Consider the following 23,302-nt stretch of genomic DNA (forward strand, 5'->3'; position numbering starts at 1 on the left):
ATGTGTTGACCACATCTCAGACTGTTAAAGGTTTGTGGACAGTTTTCTGAATGAAACGAATAAATAATTATATTTTAGGAATGTAGATAAAAATAGGCATCTTAAATTGTGTGAGGATGTTGAATAGACATATGTATAGTGGGAGAAGCGAGGGGAAGCTGGTCACCTACCGATGGTGGTTGGAGAGAATGATGTTGCCATGGAACCAGAAAACCTTAGGAGGAGGGTATCCAGACACGGAACAGGAGATGTGGACCTCTGCACTCAGAGAGAAGCTTTGTGTCTGAAGGAAAACAACCATAGATGGGGCCTCTGTAAAGGAAATATGGAAATACATGGTGAATCATCTTGTAGCTACTTAAGATTTTGCATTTCATTACTTGTCAAAAAACTTTTCCAATTTCAGACGAGGAAAATGGACAATAGAAAATAGACAGCCACACCCAAAAAAAAATAATAATAATAATTTGAGTATTTCAACTCTTAATTTTGATTGGATGAGCCATGTTCAAAGCCATTGTAAAATAACTAAACACACACATGTGACCGCACATTCTATATAACTGTGAAGTGGATTTGGGTAATGAGTCTGGTGCAACTCTTGAAGGGAGAACATTTTCAAGAATTGCTGGGTTTATCCTCTTCACCTTACTCTAATACACCAAGCTGCTACATTGCCTGCCAACCATTAACATTCTACATTTTGGACAATGAACTATATTACTTGGTGGAAGAATTTGTTTATTTTAATAATCATTAACAATACATTTAACTGTTTATTAAACACTGGGGTCTTTTCTCATACTGCCCTGCAAAGGCAAAATTCAGTAACTAATATCAAATATGGTTCAAATCATCCTGTGACAGATGTGTTTGGCTCAACAAAGCAATTCAGCAAAAATGGAATAAAACTGTAATCTACATTGGCTAGACAAACAAACAACTCTGTAGCCATTTTACTACATGTTTCCACCATTTTATATAAGCAATAAGCCACTCAAGTGTGTGCGTTACAGTGAGCCAGTTTACATGCACACCAATAAGCTGACTAGTCCCAAAAAACATCTTATTTAAAAAATCTTATAAAGCAAGAAATGTGATCTAAATTTAAAAAAAATGTTTTTTACGTACATTTCAAATTTCAATTGCACACATTGGATAAGGCAGTAAGAATGCCGGTTAAGGAGTTTAGATGCAGCATGAAATCAGCGTAATGGGCATAAATCTACCCACAACGATCTGTTTATTCTTACGCAGTTTATGAACATGTACCGATAAAGGAATACTGTTTAATGCAGTATTGCTCAGTAATTTTACCACAGGTATGGGACTATATAAGAACTTCTAAGTGCATACCTTTTTGTGGTAAACTCAATGTAATGCATGGCCTTTCCTGGCTTATGGCTTCAGCAAAGTATGGTATAATAATTGTGGTAGCCAGCATGCACACTGCTCGCATTAATATGATACACATCTCCGATTTATTCCGCTATTTGTACGGCATGATCAAATTGTCTCTAAAAGGAACTGCCAATCTAAGCTCTCATTAATCTTGCTTATTTGAAACATGCTGGCCTCAATCTTGCTGGATGCGTAGAATGTGTGCTGTGCCTTCTGGAGGCTTGTAATGGAAAACACATGACTGCAGGACTCACAAGGCCCGGGAGCTGAGTGTTTGACCAGGTGGCGTGCAGTAAATAAGACTACCAGCCATACGACAGACTGACTCTCTCCTTAGGCATTAGAGGCTCGGCACTGGTAGGGTCCAGCATCCAGAGTGCGAACCCAGCTGATCTCAAGACAATGCTGTAACATTGACAGGGGGATGCAGAACAGGAGGGGGCTCTGTATGAAGAGAAATTTACATAAAAAGATGATGAAATACAACTGGTTTCAATGTCAGTTTTAGCAGTTTTAGTCTAACTCATATTACAACACCTGTGGCTACTAGTGAGTAATCGTATTTTAGAGCTCATTGTGTGCAACAAAACGATTTCCATTTGTACGCCCACATTACAATAGGTGTATATAGCTCTTTATATCATTATAACTCACCTAAAATGTATTTCATACATTCCCTTCTAAAGGGACTTTGTTACATTCTAACTCAAAGTGTTTGCACTTGTTAAAGGCTGGTGTGCTCTCATAGCAACCATGTTATGTTACGTTTCCTTTCATCCTATGAAAGCCGTCTCGTTTAAACGAGGCTTGTTTGAAGGAGAACACTCGGTATACTGCAGCCTGCGAAATATAAATATATACATTACATTTAAATGTAACTTATGCAATTAAACTTTGTGAAAATACTGCATGTTATTGCTAGTTTTTGATGCACTTTGCAGATGCTGGACACCTATATCCTGTAATTATATCAAATGTCTTCTTTTTTGTGCCTTTTACTGCTGTGGTGCCTTTTTCTTGTGATATCAAAGTTATTTTTCTCAGTATTATTAGCCTGTTTTATTTATTCAAACAATTACGAACATTTTGTTTCAATACAGAAAAACAAAACTACACAGCTTTGCCTGTTGAGAAAAAAATAAATAAATAAAAACTGAATGAAATGATGAAAAACAAAAAACTTTAATGAACAATCTGTATCTCCATGTTCTCCATGGAACCGTTACTGCTCATCTCCAAATGGGACCTACTCCATGCACTTTCCCTAATTGAAATTCAATTATTAGACCTGTAAGCATTAATATTGTTATTGTTCTTCCTTTGATTACGGGGGTCAAACTATACCTTTATTAATTGACATATAATCCCCATTCAGTGAGAGAAGTGGCAGCGATGGGCTGAAGCAACTTTTTTTGAAAGGCTGCTTATGTTATTTAGTCTTAATATACATTACTTAATGAATATCATATTCTCCTGGCATTAAAAACAGCAGCGAGGTTTGGCAATTAATTTGCACTAAGCTTGTAATAAAAACATCCCATAAAAGACATAGCAGGGAGAGCAGCAAATTCAAAAACCCCAGGGGAAACAGAACAGATCCAGCAGAATTATTGCAAACTCTCACAACAGAGGTATGTCACAAACAGACCATTATTAAACAGTGAGTAAATGAGATCAGATAAGCTGTCAGAGGGAGAACTCAAAGTATCTCTGGGCTGACAACCAATTAATATCTCACAGAGCAGCTCAAACAGTAAAGGACTTCTGTTACCTCTAGAAAGTCAAGGTCTACTTGTAAGATGGCACAGGTCTACATGTTGGAAATGCTAAAGCATTTGTCATTCTGAAAACTACTCCAGATTATTAAAATTAAACAAGCAGCATCATGCATGGACATGGATGGCTTAGCCTCATTTATTGTGAATCATTTGAACAATGTTGTGCCAATAGCTGGCTGAAAAGACAGTAATAACCTGAGAGAACTCTGTTACATTGACTGTAACATCATGCTAATACCCCTCAGTGGATAGTCATCCTGGGATTTTACAAGGTACAAGCAAATTAAAGTTAATGATTAACAACAAAAAATTTTTAAAAAAAGTTAATTTTTTGTACAAATCAAGTAGTTACAGATATAAGGGGTCAGATTCATCAGCCAATCAGATTTATTTATTTGTTCTTGGCGGGTGTGATCTTTAGGATATGTCCCAGTCGAGGCCTTCTAGCTGGACTTGAGTGACGCAATCACACTTTAAATGACGTAATTTGAAAGCGAAGAGCACAAAATCGTCATCACTGTGCCGCTATTGCCATTGAGAAAAAGATCTGAATAGATTTAAAAGCACGAGATTTTCTGCATGACCGTGTGATTGCTTAATTAATTAAACAGGAAATGAGGACTGATTTTCACTTCAAGTAAATTGGTAAGTGCTTTTTGTAGTGCTATAATAACATCAGGATGTTTAAGTGTAAATTAGGCTGCTTGAGCATTCAGTGTCGGATCAAGATTTGAAAAGTAGTGCTGCATTCCATTCAACTCGGAAAGTTGGATTTTACAACTTCCTACTAGGAAAAGTGCAATGGAATGCATCTTGGAGTCAGAATTACAACTTGTAGGCTTGTGCAGAAATTTTCAACTCAATATTCATGAAGAATGTGAATTACCAAAAACAAAAGAAGACTGTGAAAGTTAAGTGGAGCTTGATTGAGCAGGGAGGTGAATTTATAGTAAAAAATTACTTAAATATTGATCTGTTTTTCAAATATTGAAACTATATCTGATATATATATATATATATATATATATATATATATATATATATATATATATATATATATATATATATATATAACCTATTATCATAATATTAATAGAATATGAATGTTAATACTTATAACAAAGTTCAGTGCAAACAATTTACATAACGGTCGACCTATTAAACATTAATGTATGTAAGATAGGTCTAATGTCAATGTTGAATTAAGCTTTTATATGTACGGTAGACTTTATATTTTTATTAATTAAAAAATGTACGCAATGATTCAGTATAATTTCTGTCAAGCTAATTCTCAGTCCTAAACCAATGTAGCTCCTATTTCTATTAAGAGTGAAGATGAAGTAATGCTCGTTTGCAGTCATTAAAACTTCATGTTCTGCTTCACTGAAATATGGCGTGCCTTTCTTCTTACTGTCTGTTTCCATGGTGACTCGTGGATTCGGTGATCTGCTGAAAATGCCTTTCTGAATTCACCGTGAACGCGCACAAACTCTTGAGTTTCAAACTCTTGGTTGAGTGAACTAACATACCCAGAGTAAGGGTTAATCAACAGAGAGTTCGGAGTATATGTGGTGGTAAGTTAACCCTGCTTTCTGGAATACACCCCAGAGCCGCATTAATGAACAGGCAAATTATAGTTGAAGCCCATGGGCCCTTTGCCTTAATGTGTCCCTGGATATATATGCATGTACTTGATACTAGTAGCCAGGCCTTCTATCTTTAATTTAATAAACACCTATACAAGGCCTAATATTTTTTTGGCTCACTTATGCCAATTTACCTACCATTCACAATTTCAAAACACCCAGACACTATTGCACAACCAAGGTTTTTTTTTGGGTCCAAAAATGGTGTGGATGAGGTACCAAGCTCACCCACAAGCTCAAAGTTGGTTGGTTACATAATTGCAATTAATTACTAATTAAAATAATAACTAAACTGCATTTCATGTTTACATTGGAAATCTGGAACTTTTTGAATTTTACAATTGTTTTATTTTAAAATGCTATGGGAAATCAAATTAAATTAAATTCATTTAAATAAGACCATATTTATATAGGACTATAATATTCTGATGGTATACCTACAGTATGAGTGAGTCATATCTTGAAATAGCTAAAGGTAAACATGGCCAATTTGTTAGAACAGGACGAATACTTTTTCTATAATTTGTCCAAAATTCATGGAGGTCCAGATTTTAAACCCCTTCATGCAACAATTTGTTCTTGCCGTTATGAATGTTTAGCCTAATTATAGGGCAATAACCACAATGGATGGCTCCTCATCATGACTTTATTTAGGTCAATACAGCTAGTCTTTCTAAAAAAAAACAAAAATAGTATTTGTTATGGAAAAAAATGAATAGCCTTAACACGTGTACATAAAGTACTTAAAAAAAAAAAATTTTTTAAGTTAAACTGATTATTCTTAATAGAATTAATATGAAACTAACATTTTTTGTCACTGTTCTACAGAATAAACAAGATACATTTTAGTAAGTGATATGTGCATTTTAAAAAGCCTAATAATGGATGTTGATGCATGGTTTAACTTTTTGAGAGGTTTAACTTGTTCTTCAGCGATAAATTAAATGAGATGATTCTCTGTAGAATTCATATTAAGTGCATTCATTTTGTGATATCAAATGTTTCCTTTAAAAATGAAAGACCCTGTATACATTGCAACCTCTGAATAAATCATGCTGCCATCATTAACACAGAAACCTCATGAATCTTTGGACATGTCATTTATTGTTGCTCTATAGATAGCAGGGCAGCCAAATGTTGTCAAGTTGATACTAGAACATTACAAATAAAAGGAAGGAAAGGGGTTCTTTGAGGATGTCAATGGCCCAGTAACCCCCAAAATGGGAATCAGTCATATCTGCATGGTGGTCATCATCAGCTTTTCTGCAACCACACCAGAAAGAAATGGCATAGTGTTTATGACTGTATACAGATGTTGTTCTTTTGATTATTTGATATAAAACTAACAAGAACTTTGCACTCAATTCAGCACATTGTTGGAGACTAACCCAACTAAAACTCACCCAATTAGACTTGCCAAATTACATAATGCCATTCAAACCCACTGAACATAGGGAACGATTTAACCATCAGGATCATTGCATATAATTTTTATCAAGATTTACATAAGGATTTCCTTTCCAGTTATAAAGAGCTTTAAAAAACTTTATTTTAAGGCAATTACATTTGTAATGCTCAAGCTTGTCATATTTTCATGTCAGGTACTTTTAATTACTGTGCATCTGTATACACTGTCTTCTAATTTTTCTAATTGAAATTGAAGACGTGATAGATGCACAATGAGAGCTCCATTATGCTAGGGATACAACTTTCAAGACATGATGAAGGCATTTGTGGCACAGCAACAAGCCATCTCAAGACTCTGCTGATAGGTAAAACCCATGTGTGGCTTCATAAATTGTTGCAAGGCAGCAGTGCCATGCAAAAAGAAGAACTGCAGTCACATTTCAAACGCATTATAACAAAATTCAAACCTCTAAAATAGAAAACTTAAAGTTTAAACTTTTACTCCCGGTTTCACAGACACAGCTTAAGCCTAGTCCCAGACTAAAATGCATGTTTGAGCTGTTTTAACATAAAGTAACTTGCACTGACATATCTGAAAATATGTCAGTGCCACTGTTTTGTCTCAAGATGCACACCAGTAATGCTTTTTTCCAAGGAATGTTTATAAAAGCTGCTTAAATGTCCTAATTGAACTAAGGCCTAATCCTGGCTTAATCTAAACCCGGTCTGTGAAACCAGCCCTTAAAGTTTAATTGCTGCCTTAAATTAAGAAAAATCAAAGTGGTGCTAAGGTACAACCAATAGGGAAGTTAGTTGCACTTGAAATAATCACCTTGAAATTTGCACCTTGAATTGCGATTTCCTGTCTAAGATAACTTGAAATCAAGATCAGTTGTCAATGCCAGATTCTGCAGAGAAAGCACACTGAAACATTTTTTACCTTAAAAAAAAGTGCTTGTTGTAGTAACATCTAAATTAACTGGTTTTATTCAAGTCAAAAATATTATTTAACATAACTGAATCAAACTGAATACACAAACAAATCTAATTTTAAGTTTAAGGTCAGGTAGAATTATCTCTTTAAGCACAATTGCAAGTTACCACTTTTAACAGTGCATTCAATCAATAGAAGGAAACATGGTTGATGGGGCATTGAGGAATGATGATTCCAATCAGTGCCACTCCCATGGCATTTAATGTGCTTAGAATTTAAGGACTACTTTGCCAAATAATAATAATAAGACTGCACCAGGGTCAGTTGGTGATGTATTGGCAGGATGTTTGCTTATGTATTAATGCTCCTGTGTTTCTGTAAGACTGATATACACTGAGACAGAGACTTCTGTTTTAAATCATTTGTATGGAAAATGTGATTAATGCTGCACTTTTGTGTAACAAACAAAATTATTCAGATTCATTGAGCAGTGATTTCTTTTGAAAGAGTGCCAGCTTATCCATTGTGCTGATGGAAAACAAGGTTTGTGCTCCTATGCAATAATTGAATTACCCATCATATACTGTTCTATTATGAGCACTGTGTGTGTGTGTGTGCGTGCGTGCTACAGAAGCAGCTATTGATTAAATAATGAGAGTGCAACATCTCAGATATTAAAAACTCCATCTTAATGCAAATAACATTAGAGGCAATTATGCAGTGACTCAAATTTAATCATCGTCAGAGCAACTGATTAAGTATGAGACCACCTCAAACAGAGGCTGTCTACAAAGTAACTATAGAACTTTGTTGATTTAAGAAATTTGACAAGAAAATGCCATAATTCAGTCCATGGCTTTTGTTCGACAGGAAAACAAGACACAGGAAAAGACACAAAGGCAGAGGTGTAGTTTAAGCTAGCAGTTGCTGGAGCCTTTACAGAAAAAGAAAAAGAAGATATCCTGTTTGTTTCTTTATTAAAAAAGGTACATACATAAATTCTGATATGCAGCTGTTCAATAATTATAGTGCAGCATGTTGTTTGGTTGCAGTGCCTTGTTTCGGATGTGGTTTGAGGACTTTGTACTTAACTGTGCCAGCAAGGGAAGAATAGCACATGCTACACAATGGTAATACATACAGTATTTACATTATAATTATATAATAATTTATATACAATAATTTAGGCTTCTCAACATGCTTTTTTTTTTTAACAATCAGTGTCATCAACAGTCTCCAGTGCATTTGTTCAGCAGAAAACAAGCACTTGTGAATATCCAGTGGGATTCTCCGGTACAGCATTAACAGGCAATCACACATGTGGGCACACAAACACAATTTTCAGAATGGCAATTTTCTCCATTCTCCTTTTTGTCATTGTTGTATGCCAAATGGTCAAATGTGATATACTTGTGGTGAGATGGATGAGCTCTTTGTGGTCCTTCTCAGTCCTGAGTGTCCAGAATGAGAGGTCAAATAAAGAGAAGACTCATCTCCTCGCATGGCATGGTGAGATGTCACTGCACTGGATCCTTAGCCATATCTATGTAATGAACAAGAGAAAATGCTCACATAGATCAGATGTTTAAGTATGCTTGATGACAATATGACTTCCTTTGCTTCTGCTGCAAAAAAAAAAACTTAAAAATATATATTGTTTTCCAACAAAGCAACCTAAAAACATGATATAGTTATCCAAGAAGCAAAATTATATGAGATATTAAAGGGTTAGTTCTCCCAAAAATGAAAATTATCCCATAATTTACTCAACCTCAAGCCATCCTAGGTGTATATGACTTTATTCTTTCAGCCAAACACAATCGGAGTCATATAAAAAAATATCCTGGTTTTTCCCAACTTTATAATGGTAGTGAATGGTACCTTAGATTTTGAAGCTCAAAAAGCACATACGGTTCCAGGTGTTTAATAAAGGCCTTCTGAAGCGAAGAGATGCGTTTTTGTAAGAAAAAATATCTATAAATATATATATATATATATCTTTATAAACTATAATCACTGGCTTCCGGTAATGGCCGTCCTTGTGTTCACGAGAGAGTCAAGTTCCGGTGTATGATGTAGGCATAGTATAAGCTACGGTGAGAAGTGACAATGCGGAAACGCAGAGGATAGAGCAAAACAAAACATCGGTCACGAATTAGAAGTCAACAACAAAGATTTTTAAAAAGAAAATGTCAGATGATTTCGGTATAAAAGAAGAGGTCGTCAAGTTTTTGGCCCAGCTCTATTTGTTTGAACTGGAGTACACCAACCAGGAACTCCGGGAGATGGAGGAGGGTGCAGCAGCGGCACAAACAAAAGAATCTGGTAGATGGAGAGTATGGGAGACATCGTGGTGCTCATGCAGGAAATGTGAGGTAATGCCAAAAGAGGCTGAGGAGTGTTTGCTGCCATGAATGGATGATTGGAATGGAATGACTAGATAAGTTGCACAAACACACCATTTTAACACTAATACAGTCTATAATATAGCTAAAACAGCTCACTTCTTTTCATCATTTTCTTTTGCTGTAAACATCTCGTGCTTCTGCGTTCATCACTTCTCACCTGAGCTTACACTTTGCCTTCATCATACGCCGGAACTCGACTCTCTTGTGAACATGTGGACGGCCGTTACTGGAAGCCAGTGATTATAGTTTATAAAGTTATAAATATGGATATTTTTCGAACAAAAATGCATTGCTTCGCTTCAAGAAGGCCTTTATTACACCCCTGGAGCCGTATGGATTACTTTCTTGATGGATGGATGTGCTTTTTTGGGCTTTAAAATCTAAGGTACCATTCACTCCCATTATAAAGCTTGTAAGAGCCAGAATATTTTTTTTATATAACTCAGATTGTGTTTGGATGAAAGAAGAAAGTCACATACACCTAGGATGGCGAGTAAATTATGGGATAATTTTCATTTTTGGGTGAACTAACCCTTTAAGACTTGTTAACAGAGAATATCTCTTAAATTTGGCACAGAATGTGGAAAGAGTGGGGCGAGGACTCGGACGCAGAGTGGCAACAAAGGGCTTTATTAACAGAAAAACAAACAGAAACTACCCCATAGGGGAAACACGTAGTTTCACAGAATGGCAGGAACTCAGTGGCAGGGCTGGATAAGGGGAGCCTCGAGGGCTGGGTTCACAACAGGGTTATCCAGTGGCATAGACGGACAGGAACTATAATCACTGGCTTCCGGTAATGGCCGTCCACTCGAGTCCTCGAGTTCCGGCGTATGATGTAGGCGTAGTGTAAGCTCCAGTGAGAAGTGACAAACACGAAAGCACGAGTTGTTTACAGCAAAGAAAAAATGGCAAAAAGTATTTAGTTGTTTTAGCTATACTGTAGATTTGTATTAGTCTTAAAATGTTGCGTTTGTGCGTCTATTCGTTCCAATCATCCATTCATTCCAATCATCCATTCATGGCAGCAAACACTCTCAGCTTATGTTGGCATTACCTCACATTTCCTGCATGAGCACCACCACGTCTCCCGTACTCTCAGTCTACCAAATTCTTTTGTTTGTGCTGCTGCTGCTGCTGCACCCTCCTCCATCTCCCGGAGTTCCTGGTTGGTATAATCAGGCATTTTGTTTTTATTTTTATTTATTTATTTATTTTTTGCTACCAGGGAGTGTGTGAATTTTTTATCTTTACTATGTTGTTATCAACATATGATCATGATTATTTTATGAATGTGGACTAAAATCACTTGGGAACCAATGCAATTACATATTATGTTCTGGATGTGGTCAAGATTTTATGACAGACTGATTGAAGGATACACTTCTCTTCAGCACAACATACCTTTATGCTCGAGACAAGCTGCTACTATACTAGGCCATCATAGAGAGACAGAGCTTGTACAATAGAGGGATCTGCCTTTGAGCCCTCTTGGAACTCCTGCAGAGTCAGCCTTCCATCAGCATTCTGAGAAAACAAGCATACCAAAATGATCACTCAGAAAATAATTTTACTGTAGCACTAAAAACAGCTCAAGTTCACATGTGCCACTGTACACAAGCTTCTCTCATAGTGCTCATGAATGCGCAAAAGACGTCAAGATTTTAGCTGAAAAATTACTTTCATCACATGCCTTCAGAAGACTTATGACACACAATTCACATGGACTACTTTTTTAATACTTCTGTATCTTTTTAAAAGCTTTTCAAAGGTCCTTTTTTTGCATTGCATAGATGCTGGGTGATCTTCAAAACATTTGTTGTAAAACATTCTTTTTGTCTTTTATTTTGTAAAGAAAGTCATAAAGGTTTGGAACATGAGGGTAAGTAAATTATAACCAAATTAAAATTTTTGGGTGAACTATTTCTTTAAGGTTGCGTTTGTGTATATGCATGGTAGTTTTGCATGAATTTGTGGTGGCCCATAAATTACATACTTCACCTTTAAGCCATGCTAAGAGGATTTGCAATTATGCATTAGGCTGTTTTCAGTTTATTCCTCACATGCCCAGCAGGGAGTGAGTTCTAACAGGCTGGTCCATCGAGGATAGGTTTACGGCAGAGTAGGGTATGAAAACATCACATTTGTTTCATCTTATGTGGCTCAGTGTAGTTCAGCTTACTTGGATTAAGAAGCAACTGAAAATATCTAGCTTCTATTAGAGCAACCGATCTGGTTCTTCAGAGAAGCAATTCCGATCTGACATTGCAATGAGAAAGCAGTAGGTCTCTATAAATACTTCTACAGTGAACATTTCCAAATAGGCCCTGCGTGATCTCATCTTCAGGGCTCAAAGTGGGCATTAGTGCAAGGCTCCAGTGTTAGTGGTAGCACATGCTACAGTAGAGTTTATAGACCCGAGGGCATTAGTGACACTAGCTTTGCCACAGATATGAGCTCTTGTTCCCTACTGCATTTCTTGATATGCTGTGCACTGCATTGATGATAGAGGAATTATTAACTCTTAAAGTTATGCCAGAGCAATAAATTAGTGAGCTTTCTTGATAGGCTTAATGATGGTTGATTGCCAATCATTGCTGTAGGGTTTTGATTAAAAAAAAATAATAATAATTGCATGCTTAATTTTATTTCATTAACCGCAACCATTAATTAAATAAACAGCCACCTAAACAAATTTACCTTATCCATCATGGCAAAAATGCGATCCACTCTTTTCTCCGGTGTGTTTTCCTCTTCTGGAAGGTCTACTGTGTTTCCCTTAATCAAATTAAATAATATTTAAGGCATCTGAGATACATTATATTTCACTCATTAAACTAATGCCATATGTTTCTGCTATAATTACAACAGGAATGAAGGGTGACTTACCACCATCTGATAAATGGCATCCACTATATTGAGCATTTCATCGCGAGTGATATAGCCATCGTTATCAAGATCATAGAGCTTAAAGGCCCCTGTAGTGAGAAATGAGAAGTAATGGTGAGTGTGGGGGAAAAAAGTGTTGAATCAAACACAAATTAACTAATATATATTAAATGATTACATAACAGTTAAAGGAATAGTCCACCCAAAAATGACAATTCTGTATTTATATCTTCACCTTCTTGTCTCTACAATCCCAAATGTTCACACATATTCATATTTTGAATATGGCTGCTAAGCTTAAGAAAAAAAAACTGTTTTATGAACTAATAGTTCAGTACAATCTGTTAACAGCTTAGTTTAACAGACTGAACTCACCTGACTCAATAGTCCAGTCGTAGCAGTTCGCAAGTTAATAGCTAATGGAAAATTGCATAGGGCTGGACAATTTGGACAAAGTCATATTGCGAATATTTAAAAAAATATTGCGATTGCATTTACATTTATGCATATGGCAGACGCTTTTATACAAAGCGACTTAGTGCAATTATTACAGGGACAATCCCCCCGGAACAACCTGGAAAAACCCGGAGTTAAGTGCCTTGCTCAAGGACACAATGGTGGTGGCTGTGGGGATCGAACCAACGATCTTCTGATTAACAGTTGTGTGAATTAGCCCACTATGCCACCACCACTCCTGTACATAGTACATTGCATTTAAACAGCAATAGGATAAATGTCTCGGTTACGTGAAACGTAATCCTGGTTCCCTGAGAGGGACTGAGCCTATGCAACTACTAGATAGTATGGCAAGCTTACGCAGCATCTCGTTCCCTCCAAGGGAACCAGGGTTACACTTCATGTTACAGAGACGTTCCCTCTCTAGGAACTCGAGCTGTGTAATTGCTATGGGGAATGATGTATATTCACACCATGCAAACAAAAGCTGCCAACTGACTATGTCCATGTGGCAAGCATATAGCTTCGTAAGCACTCAAAATTGCTTCAACAAGCCAATGAGACTCTGCTTGGACACTGAAACACCTCTGTTTCGGCCACCGAAGCACACAATCACCTGCTCTGACTTACGCCACCGGCTAGTACGTCAACATAAACTTGCAGCGCCCAAACTGGGCAAAGCATATGTAACCTTTCATGCTCCTCCGACTCAAATGGGGGAGGTCAGAAAGCCTGAAAGTTAATAGTCTGTGGGTGAAAGGATGTAGACACAACCTTGGGCAAATAACCCAAGCGATGTCTTAACACCACCCTTGAGTACCTTAGCACAAAATCCATATATATGGGATTGACTGACACGCCATGCAAATCACCAACCCTCTTAAATGATACCAATGCCACAACTGTTGCCATGGGCTCAAACGGGTCTCACGAGAGCGCCTCAAAAACAACATATAAATCCCCTAAAGGGAATGCGGACAGGATGAAAAGGTCTAAGCCACGCATAAAACAAGAGAATTTCCACCGACAGAGACTCCATTAATAAGTGCTTTCTCAGCTCCTAAAGCAGCAACATAGACTTTAAGAATTGCCAGGCAACACCAGCCCCAAAACGCTCTTGAAAAATTTCCAGCACAGTACTGACAGGGCAGTGAACTGGATCTTCATCTCACACTACATGCCACTTTGAACATATATAGATTCCTGGTTAATGGAGCTCTAGCATTCATAATGGTATCAACCACCGCAGGGGATAAACCATCATTCAAAAGAGCGCCCTGTTAAGGGGCCATACTAGCTAATAACAGAAGCTGAACCCGATCCTCCCAAAGTCTCTGCGGAACTGTGCACAACAGGCTGGTCAGTAGAAATGCATCAAGACACATTGTCGGCCACTGATGCACCAATGCATTGATGCCTAGCGGTTCCAGGGGAAAGGGGAAAAAAAACAGAGGGGACAGTGTGATGTTTTGCTCAAAGCGAACACATCCACTTCCGCTCTGCTGAATCTTCACTAGATTTGTTCCACAATCTGAGGATGTAATGTCCATTCTCCGGGCATCAAGCCCCGTCTGGACAGGAGATCTGCCCCTCAAATTCAACCATGCCAGAACATGTACGGCTCGTAGAGACAGCACATTGTCCCATGCCCACAGAAGAATGTGCCATGCCAGTCTCAGCATGGCATGAGAATGCACTACTCCCTGGCGATCAGACTTAAGGCTTCAGACCACATGACACTCAGGGCGTGTCCCCATAGTGATTACGCAGCTCAAGTCCCTGGAGAGGGAACTAGTAAGTGATTCCTTTTAACCAAAATGTGATTATAGATATTAGTTTGTTTATAGAATACATGAGATGCAATAAAATGGCAAATGTGTTTCAAATGAACAGGAAATGGTTTTCTAAAGTAGTTATATTGAGTAAGCATCATCTTAATTTTGTAACTCAAAAAAGCATCTTGGTGCCTCAAAATTATTTGCATTAGTTGACAAATTGTGTCCAATAACAAGGTCATATTGCGATTTTGATTCTTTGTGCAGCTCTGGTGAATAATTAGTTAAATTTCAGCTGATTCACTGAAAAAATAAAATCTGCCAAATACAACTTTGGAACTACATGAGGGTGAGTAAATAATTACAAAAAAATTATTTTGTGGGAAACCATTTCTTTAAATGCCTTGCATTCAACAAAGAAAAACCTTGAAAAAGCACCAGTTCACCAGTTCCATAGATTATGAACTGAAAAGCAAAGTTAGCACAGAATAGATGTGTATGCTTATCAACATAGTGAGGACCGCAGGCCTGGGTGTAGAAATGACTGATAACAATGCATCCTTTAATTAATATGTAATAATTTGATTAATACAGAGCAATGATGGGAGCAAGTCTTTCATCTCTTTCTTTCATTTCAACTTTTCTTCAGGACTCCCACCCATAAACCCATACTTCTACACCCTCCTCCATAACAAAGAGTCCTGTAAAGGGACAATCTTACAACTTACATGGCAGAGAGCAAACACGGGTAAGTGCATGGGTATAGAGCGATAATTAATCTCTATATAATCCATTCCAGGGACTTGAAGCATCACACAAAAGGTACTCAACTATTAAACTGTTTAATTTATTTTCTGTTTAACTTATTAATCAAAAATGTGATTACAGCGAAGCTTCTCATCCAAGGTCCCACGTGAGGTCACCGATAGGGCCTGAATGAACTCTGAGAACTCAATCCGTCCATCCTGCAGAAAGGAAGAAAGGAAAAGAAAAGTCATTTTATTGGCCCTTCAGCATGGAGCCACCCTAAAACATATTCCCACCCCCTGCTTTTCCTTGGGGCTAAGGCCTAGCACTATATCAGCCATTAGAAAGATGCACTCTGCTGCCAAATATCTACCAAAAAAAGTTATGACACACTTTATGATTTGTCTACTAAAAACTATCTAGTGCATGAGAGGTAAATTGAATTTACTTTATATGGACTGTATGAATCCTTCATAATCCCCAGAGGAGCTGTATGCATACACAAAACATTGTCACTCTCCTTTAATTCATTATATAAATAAATAAGAGTAGTTACTAATAATACTGTGTAAAACCTCAATTAAGAATCATACATATAAAAAAATAAGCTGTAAAACAGCATAAATACATAAAATAGCAAGAAATACCTTGTAAAATATTATGCAGATCAAATGCCTAATTTAAAAACCCTTTAGCTAATGGATGTCTGTAAGCACTTTGTTATTATTTAATTGAAGTAGACATAAACGATTACCTAATGCAGTATCAATGCAGCATCATCCCATATACATCTTTAAAATATTCCAAAATATTTCTTATATCCTCAAGGGTTAAAAACATTCCTTCTATTCAAATACATTTGTATTTGTAAATATACAAGTATTTTTGCCACATTTGAGTTACATATGCTTTGCCCAGTTTGGGCGCTGCAAGTTTATGTTGACGTACTAGCCGGTGGTGTAAGTCGGAGCAGGTGTTTGTGTGCTTTGGTGGCCGAAACAGGTGTTTCAGTGTCCAAGCAGAGTCTCATTGGCTTGATGTAATTTTGAGTGCTTACGAAGCTAGATGCTTGCCACATGGGCATAGACAGTTGGCAGCTTCTGTTTGCATGGCGTGAATATACATCATTCCCCATAGCAATTACACATCTAGAGTCCCTCGAGAGGGAACGTCTCGGTTACGTGAAGTGTAACCCTGGTTCCCTTAGAGGGAACGAGATGCTGCGTAAGCTTGCCATACTATCTAGTAGTTGCCAAAGTGTTTTTCTTCAACTTGCATGAGTCCCTCACCAAACCCTGCCTGATTTATTACTGCCTGTGTTTTTATGAATCATTTCTAGATATATAGACCTTATTCAAGCCAGTGCCATCTTTGATTTTCAGTGGGAATGACAATGAGGCTGTGAGGGATATACTTGTAGTCTCTTCAATGGGCTGTACTGCAGTTTAACTTGTTTTTGGATCGTTCCACACACAAAACATTGATAAACTATCTGTTCAAGAGCATTCAGTATACAATAAACTCCCAACAACATGACTTGTGGAAAACCAGATGTGATCTAGGAGCTTTATACTGTGCGTGTCATTGAAGTTGATCCCTCACAGCCTAGTTGTTATTCTCATTAAAAATCAAAGATGGCGCTTACGTGAATAAGGTCTATTGTGATGAGTGAGTGAGTGAACCATTATGTCTTTCAAATGTTTCGCATCTCCTGTGTTGCTACTTGTTAGATGCTACATAATTCAAATAGCATGTACTGTATAATATATCAAAAACGGTAATACGCCAGTAACTAGACTAGGCTAGAGGCTCACTGTAGACAAGAGAACATGCACTATACTGAATAAATATGTCAGTATTCACCACCCTCATACTTTTTAATTGAATTATAATTATGTAACTCTCTTTGCAATCTTTGGCAACATATACAGCTGTGAATTTCATTGCATTGGACATTTTGACACTGGACTTTTTGCTAATTTAGATGATTCCTCACAGTGTTTAGTTAGACAGGTCCTTTGTAAACATCTATATTTCAAAAGGTGCTCAATTTGTTTAAGGTAGCTCCCAAGCCTCTTTGGTTTCACGCCAATACAGTGTGACTATTGCTGTATGTTTTGGGTCAATGTACTGATGGATCATGAATCATCTTCCAAGTGCCAGTGCTTTAACAGACTGCAGTATGTTTTTGTAACGGGGTAAAATGGAAAGGAGGAGGCGAGAAGCATCAAAGTAATATTTAATTAAACAAAAACACACAAACATAAACACATATAGGGCAGCTGCCTTCAGCTCTCTCTCTCCCAAATGGCAGTCTCCATCAGCCTTTATCCCTCTCATCGGCTTGGTTAGCCTGAATTGGGACCGGGCATGAATCATAATGGCCAGCCCCGCCCTCCTCCTTGCCACACTTTTTCTACTTAATTCTTCTGTATGCTCTCCATCCATCTTTTCCAGATTTTTCCTGTCACTGCTGTAGAGAAGAATCTACCATGCTTCACTGTATAAATTATGCAGTGTTATGTTTCAGCCAAATAGAGTCTTAGCATTGAGGCCTTAATGTTCAGTTCTGGTCTCACCAGATGACAGAATCACATCAGACCACATTGTTGCATTTCTAAAATGCCTTTTGGAAAACTCCAGCTGATATGGGATTATGAGATTTGGTGTGTTGTGGTCCAACCATGTTGGACTTTTTGTGAATTTCCACCACGTACACAGAGTTTATCCATCAAAGAACCAAGGAACATGGCAGACAGATTACAAGCCATTCACCGCGTCTCTGAATGATAAAATAACGGTTGCCTGCACTTCCAAGATCGCTAAACCAGCTTCGGTGCCATCACCCTGTTCTCTCCCTCTTTCGTACTAACCACACACACACACACAACCCCTCACAAACATATCAGCACACACATTTTCTGAGCGGAAAACTTGGCGATAAAGTCCAGCATGTTGGGTTTCATGTTTTATGGGGACTTTCCATAAACAATTGTTTTTATACAAACCATACATTCTATCCCCTAACCCTACCCCTAAACCTAAGCCTCACAGAAAACGTTCTGCATTTTTACATTTTCAAAAAACATAATTTAGTATGATTTATAAGCGGTTTTCCTCATGGGGACCGACAAAATGTCCCCACAACGTCAAAAAGTTTGGGTTTTACTATACTTATGGGGACATTTGGTCCCCACAAAGTGATAAATACACGCTCACGCAAGCACGCACCTTCCTCTCATGTATTATAGGCTTATTTTTTACCATATCTAATCATGTTACTGTTTAGTTTGTAGTTGTAAGTCGGAAGTTACTGACTGCATTATATTGATTATTAATTGAGATTAACACCCAAATAAACTTTGTTATACTTTAAATAGAAGTGTTTTGGTATTGTTCTGCATGCACCTGTGTCAAGGACTGACAGGGGATGTCAGTGCTCTGATTCAAACTATTATTGTTTTCCTTTTAAATGTCGATGTTCTCCAGACGGTGACAATCCTAAGAGAACAGTCCTATAGTGAGACCGTTATATACGGTCTGGTTATTTTTTAATTGATTTGAAGGATCAATAAGCTAAATGTTAATTCTAATCAATGTTCTATTGATTTTAATAATTAATATTCTTTTGAAAATTGATGGTTATCATTGATGATAGTTGATTTAAAAATAAAAATCTAATGTTGATTCTAATTAATGTTCTGTTGATTCTAATAACCAAATCCGCTCCTTAACGAAGCGTCCAACACTTTAAACACAGGTGTTTTGAAATCAGATCCAAATTTACAAGATCTACATTATTAATGAAATCTGACAAATTAATCGATAACAGCTAGCATGAACACAAGTTGTTATTAAAGCAATTACAACTTGAAGAGAGCTGGTTACTTTAAAAGTAATTCTGATGTGTCAAAAGAACTGGAAACGTACTTTCAGTAAACATTCATTCATTTTCTGTTTTAAATATAGTCTGGTTGTGGATTATTTTTACAATGGTGGTTTATATTGACTTTTAGCAAAGAAAATTTAAAACTGTTTGCGTTGAAATACATCATATGTCTAGGATGTAACATAAAAAGGTAAAAGACTCACAAAACCTAGTTATATGCATAGAGTAAGACTAGAAGGAAAAACTAATAGGCCAATCACCACTCACAACAAACGTGTTTTTGAATCTTTCTGTATTTTTTTTTAAGGGAGCAATATGTAACATTGACATCAAGCATTTAAAAATGTGTACTGCAGTCCAAATTCAAAATATTGGAGAGCGTTGTCTCCCCTGCCCCCTCCTCCCCAGTGCCGAAGCTCACGCTGGTTGCCAGGTTGGGGACACGCAACAGGAACGAGCAAAATGACAATGGCAAACAATGAGCCTTACACTGTAAGTTGATCAGTTAATGTATACATTTGCAATGTTTTATTTTTTGCCAATTATAAACCAGCTCATGTGGATTTTCAGGTCATGCTTACCCAGAGATTTGCCGTCTACAGGATCGTGGTGGGCGGCAATAGCGGCAACATACACCTTGAGGGTGGACGGGGACAGCCTCCTGTCCAGCCTCTCCTGTAGGAACAGAAGCACTGACCTAATCGCGCATCTCTGCGGGTCGTCAGCTCGGGAAGAACACCAATATGCCAACAAGCGCCACTTTAGGGCGTAAAGGTGCCTGGTAGAGGGGGCTCTGGCTTGGTTAATTGTATTCACAACGGTCGCCGGTAAGCCGGCTAGCTCTTCTGCGTCCCGTCCAGGGACCAGACGTGGAGGTTCCATCCCTGAGAGAGGAGGTCCTTTCTCAGAGGTATTCGCCAGGGAGGAGCTGTCGCGAGGAGCCTGAGTTCCGAGAACCAAGTCCGAGTGGGCCAGTAGGGGGCCACCAACGTGACTTGCTCCTCGTCCTCCCTGACCTTGCACAGCACCGGTGCAAGAAGGCTCACTGGGGGAAATGCGTACTTGCGCAGCCCCGAGTGCCAGCTGTGTGCCAGCGCGTCTGTCCCGAGGGGAGCCTCTGTTAGGGTGTACCAGAGCGGGCAGTGGGAGGTTTCCTGGGTGGCAAACAGGTCTACCTGGGCCTTGCCAAACCGTTCCCAAATCAGCTGGACCGACTGGGGGTGAAGCCTCCACTCCCTGCCGGGCAGGCGTTGTCGATATAGCGCGTCCGCTACAACGTTGAGCTTGCCGGGGATGTGAGTGGCACGCAACGACCTGAGTCGCTGCTGGCTCCATAGGACGAGACTGCGGGCGAGTTGTGACATTTGGTGGGAGCGTACGCCGCCTTGGCGATTTATGTACACCACCACCGCGGTGCTGTCCGATCTCACGAGGACATGTTTGTCCCGAACTAACGGGAGGAACTTCCTGAGAGCAAGAAGGACGGTCAGCAACTCCAGGCAGTTGATGTGCCAACGCAGCGGGGCCCCTTTCCAACAGCCCGCTGCTGCGTGCCCGCTGCACACGGCACCCCACCCGGACCGGGAGGCGTCGGTTGTGACCAGAACGCGTCAGGAAACCTGCTGCAGGGGCACTCCTGCCCGTAAAAAGCAGAGGTCTGTCCAGGGTCGGAGTGTTTTGAGGCAGGCGGGGGTGATTCTTACCCGATGCATGCCGTGGTGCCATGCTTGTCTCGGGACTCGAGTCTGGAGCCAGTGCTGGAGTGGTCTCATATGCATCAACCCCAGCGGTGCGACCGCCGCGGAGGACGCCATATGCCCGAGGAGCCTCTGGAAAAGTTTTAGAGGGACCACTGTGCCTGGCTTGAATGAAGCGAGGCAGTCCAGCACCGACTGAGCACGCTCGCTCGTGAGACGTGCTGTCATTGAGACGGAGTCTAACTCCAGCCCGAGAAAAGAGATGCTCTGAACCGGAGTGAGCTTGCTCTTTTCCCAGTTGACCTGAAGCCCCAAGCGGCTGAGGTGCCGGAGCACCTGGTCTCTGTGTGTGCATAGTAACACTTGAGAGTGTGCTAGGATGAGCCAGTCGTCGAGGTAGTTGAGTATGCGGATGCAGGCTACTCGTAGTGGGGCAAGGGCCGCCTCTGCGACCTTCGTGAAGACACGAGGGGACAGAGACAGGCCGAAGGGGAGGACTTTGTACTGAAACGCCTGGCCGTCGAACACGAACCGTAAGAAGGGTCGGTGTCGTGGCAGAATTGAGACGTGGAAGTACGCGTCCTTCAGGTCTACCGCTGCGAACCAATCTAGATGCTGAATGCCAGCCAGAATATTTCTCTGCGTGAGCATTTTGAACGGGAGTTTTAACAAGGCCCGATTGAAAACTCGCAGGTCCAGGATTGGTCGTAAGCCGCCGCCTTTCTTGGGTACAATGAAGTAAGGGCTGTAGAAACCCTTCCTCATTTCGGTTGGAGGGACGGGCTCTACCGCGCCCTTGGCTAAGAGGGTCGCGATTTCCGTGCACAGGGAACTGGCATGCTCGGCGTGTACTGCGGAAAAGCGGACGCCCCTGAAGGGGGGCGGGAGCCGGGCAAACTGAATTGCGTAACCGAGTCGAATGGTCCGGTGCAGCCAGCGTGATGCGTTGGGAAGCGAAAGCCACGCTTCCCAGCTCTGCGCTAGGGGCACCAAAGGGACGAGTATTTTGGACGTACCCGGCGGGGCCTCGCAGCGGGGCGGAACAGGTAATGCAGCATCGGGCAGCTTCATTGCGACCTGAGGCTGAGGTGCTGAGAATAGACTCAAAGCACTTACCTTGCTCCGTGCACCCAGCAGGGGGCGGGTTCGTGACTGAGGAGGAGGTCTGATGCTGGCGTCCTCTGGACTCGTCTGAACCGGCCAGCCGGGGGGCAGTCGAGGGCAAGCGGAAGGCGGGATCGCCGCGTCCGGTGTACCGGGACTGTCGTGATCTGAAAGCAGATTGCCGTGAGAATGTCATTTGCGGGCCAGGTGACCCAGAGGCAAAGGAAATAGCTCTTTTATTGAGAATGTGGGTACCACAGCCCCCGTCAGGGGGTGTGGCAAATGAAAAAACAAAGGATTCTCCCTCCACTGGGGGACGGAGCGGACTTACCACCTCCGGAGCTAACGTCGGCTGGGTCGGCTGTCTCAGGAACGCTTGGGAGCCTTCCGGGTCCTAGAGGGGGTTCGTGAGACAGGGGGCGTGCGCCACCTGCGGAGTGCTCGACGCTGGGGCTGAGAGCTGGGCCCGGGTTGAGGCGGAGCAGGAGCTGGTTTCTTCGCAAGGGGGACGCCCTCGGTGGGCAGACGGGGCAGGGCCCGTAGCGGCAGGTCTGCGGCGGGGCATTATGTGGGAGATGGCCTCCGTCTGCTTCTTCACCGTGGAGAACTGTTGGGCGAAGTCCTCGACGGTGTCACCGAAAAGGCCAATCTGGGAGACATGTGCGTCCAGGAAGCGATTCTTATCGGCCTCACGCATCTCGACCAGATTGAGCCAAAGATGCCGTTCCTGGACCACTAGGGTGGCCATCGTCTGTCCGAGTGCCTGCGCTGTGGCCTTCGTCGCTCTCAGGGCGAGGTCGGTCGCCGAGCGCAGTTCCTGCAGCACATCAGGATCAGGTCCACCCCCGTGCATGTTTCTGAGAGCTTTGGCCTGGTGGACTTGCAGGAGGGCCATTGCATGCAGGGCGGAGGCAGCGCGTCCAGCCGCACTGTAGGCCTTCGCGTTGAGCGAGGATGTTGTCCTACAGGGCTTGGATGGGAGTACGGGGCGACCGCGCCAGGAGGTAGGGCTACCGGGGCATAGATGGTACGCAACTGCCCTATCGACCTGGGGAATCGCGCCGTATCCGTGGCGCTCTCCGCCGTCGAGGGTGGAGAGAGTGGAGCGGATGGCACCTAGACGAGCGGAGAGCGGGGCTCTCCACGTAGACGTCAGCTCATCATGCACCTC

The 23,302-nt window shown here is 40.6% G+C and overlaps 1 protein-coding gene across 3 annotated transcripts in view; it reads right to left on the reverse strand.

Annotated features, from left to right (window-relative positions):
- Positions 1-8,084: 8,084 nt before the first annotated feature.
- LOC127630430 (neuronal calcium sensor 1) overlaps positions 8,085-23,302 on the reverse strand; it is a 45,294-nt gene continuing 30,076 nt past the window's right edge. For all 3 annotated transcript variants that reach the window (XM_052107946.1, XM_052107945.1, XM_052107947.1), the window contains exons 5-9: positions 15,581-15,659; positions 12,464-12,552; positions 12,275-12,352; positions 10,979-11,101; positions 8,085-8,709 (exon numbers count right to left, since the gene is read on the reverse strand). In XM_052107946.1, the coding sequence (XP_051963906.1) occupies positions 11,003-11,101; positions 12,275-12,352; positions 12,464-12,552; positions 15,581-15,659 (345 nt within the window). In that variant the 3' untranslated portion in view covers positions 8,085-8,709; positions 10,979-11,002. The remainder of the gene's footprint in view (positions 8,710-10,978; positions 11,102-12,274; positions 12,353-12,463; positions 12,553-15,580; positions 15,660-23,302) is intronic.

Source organism: Xyrauchen texanus, chromosome 37 (genome assembly GCF_025860055.1).
Source record: "Xyrauchen texanus isolate HMW12.3.18 chromosome 37, RBS_HiC_50CHRs, whole genome shotgun sequence".
In the NCBI taxonomy this organism is placed as follows: Eukaryota; Metazoa; Chordata; class Actinopteri; order Cypriniformes; family Catostomidae; genus Xyrauchen; species Xyrauchen texanus.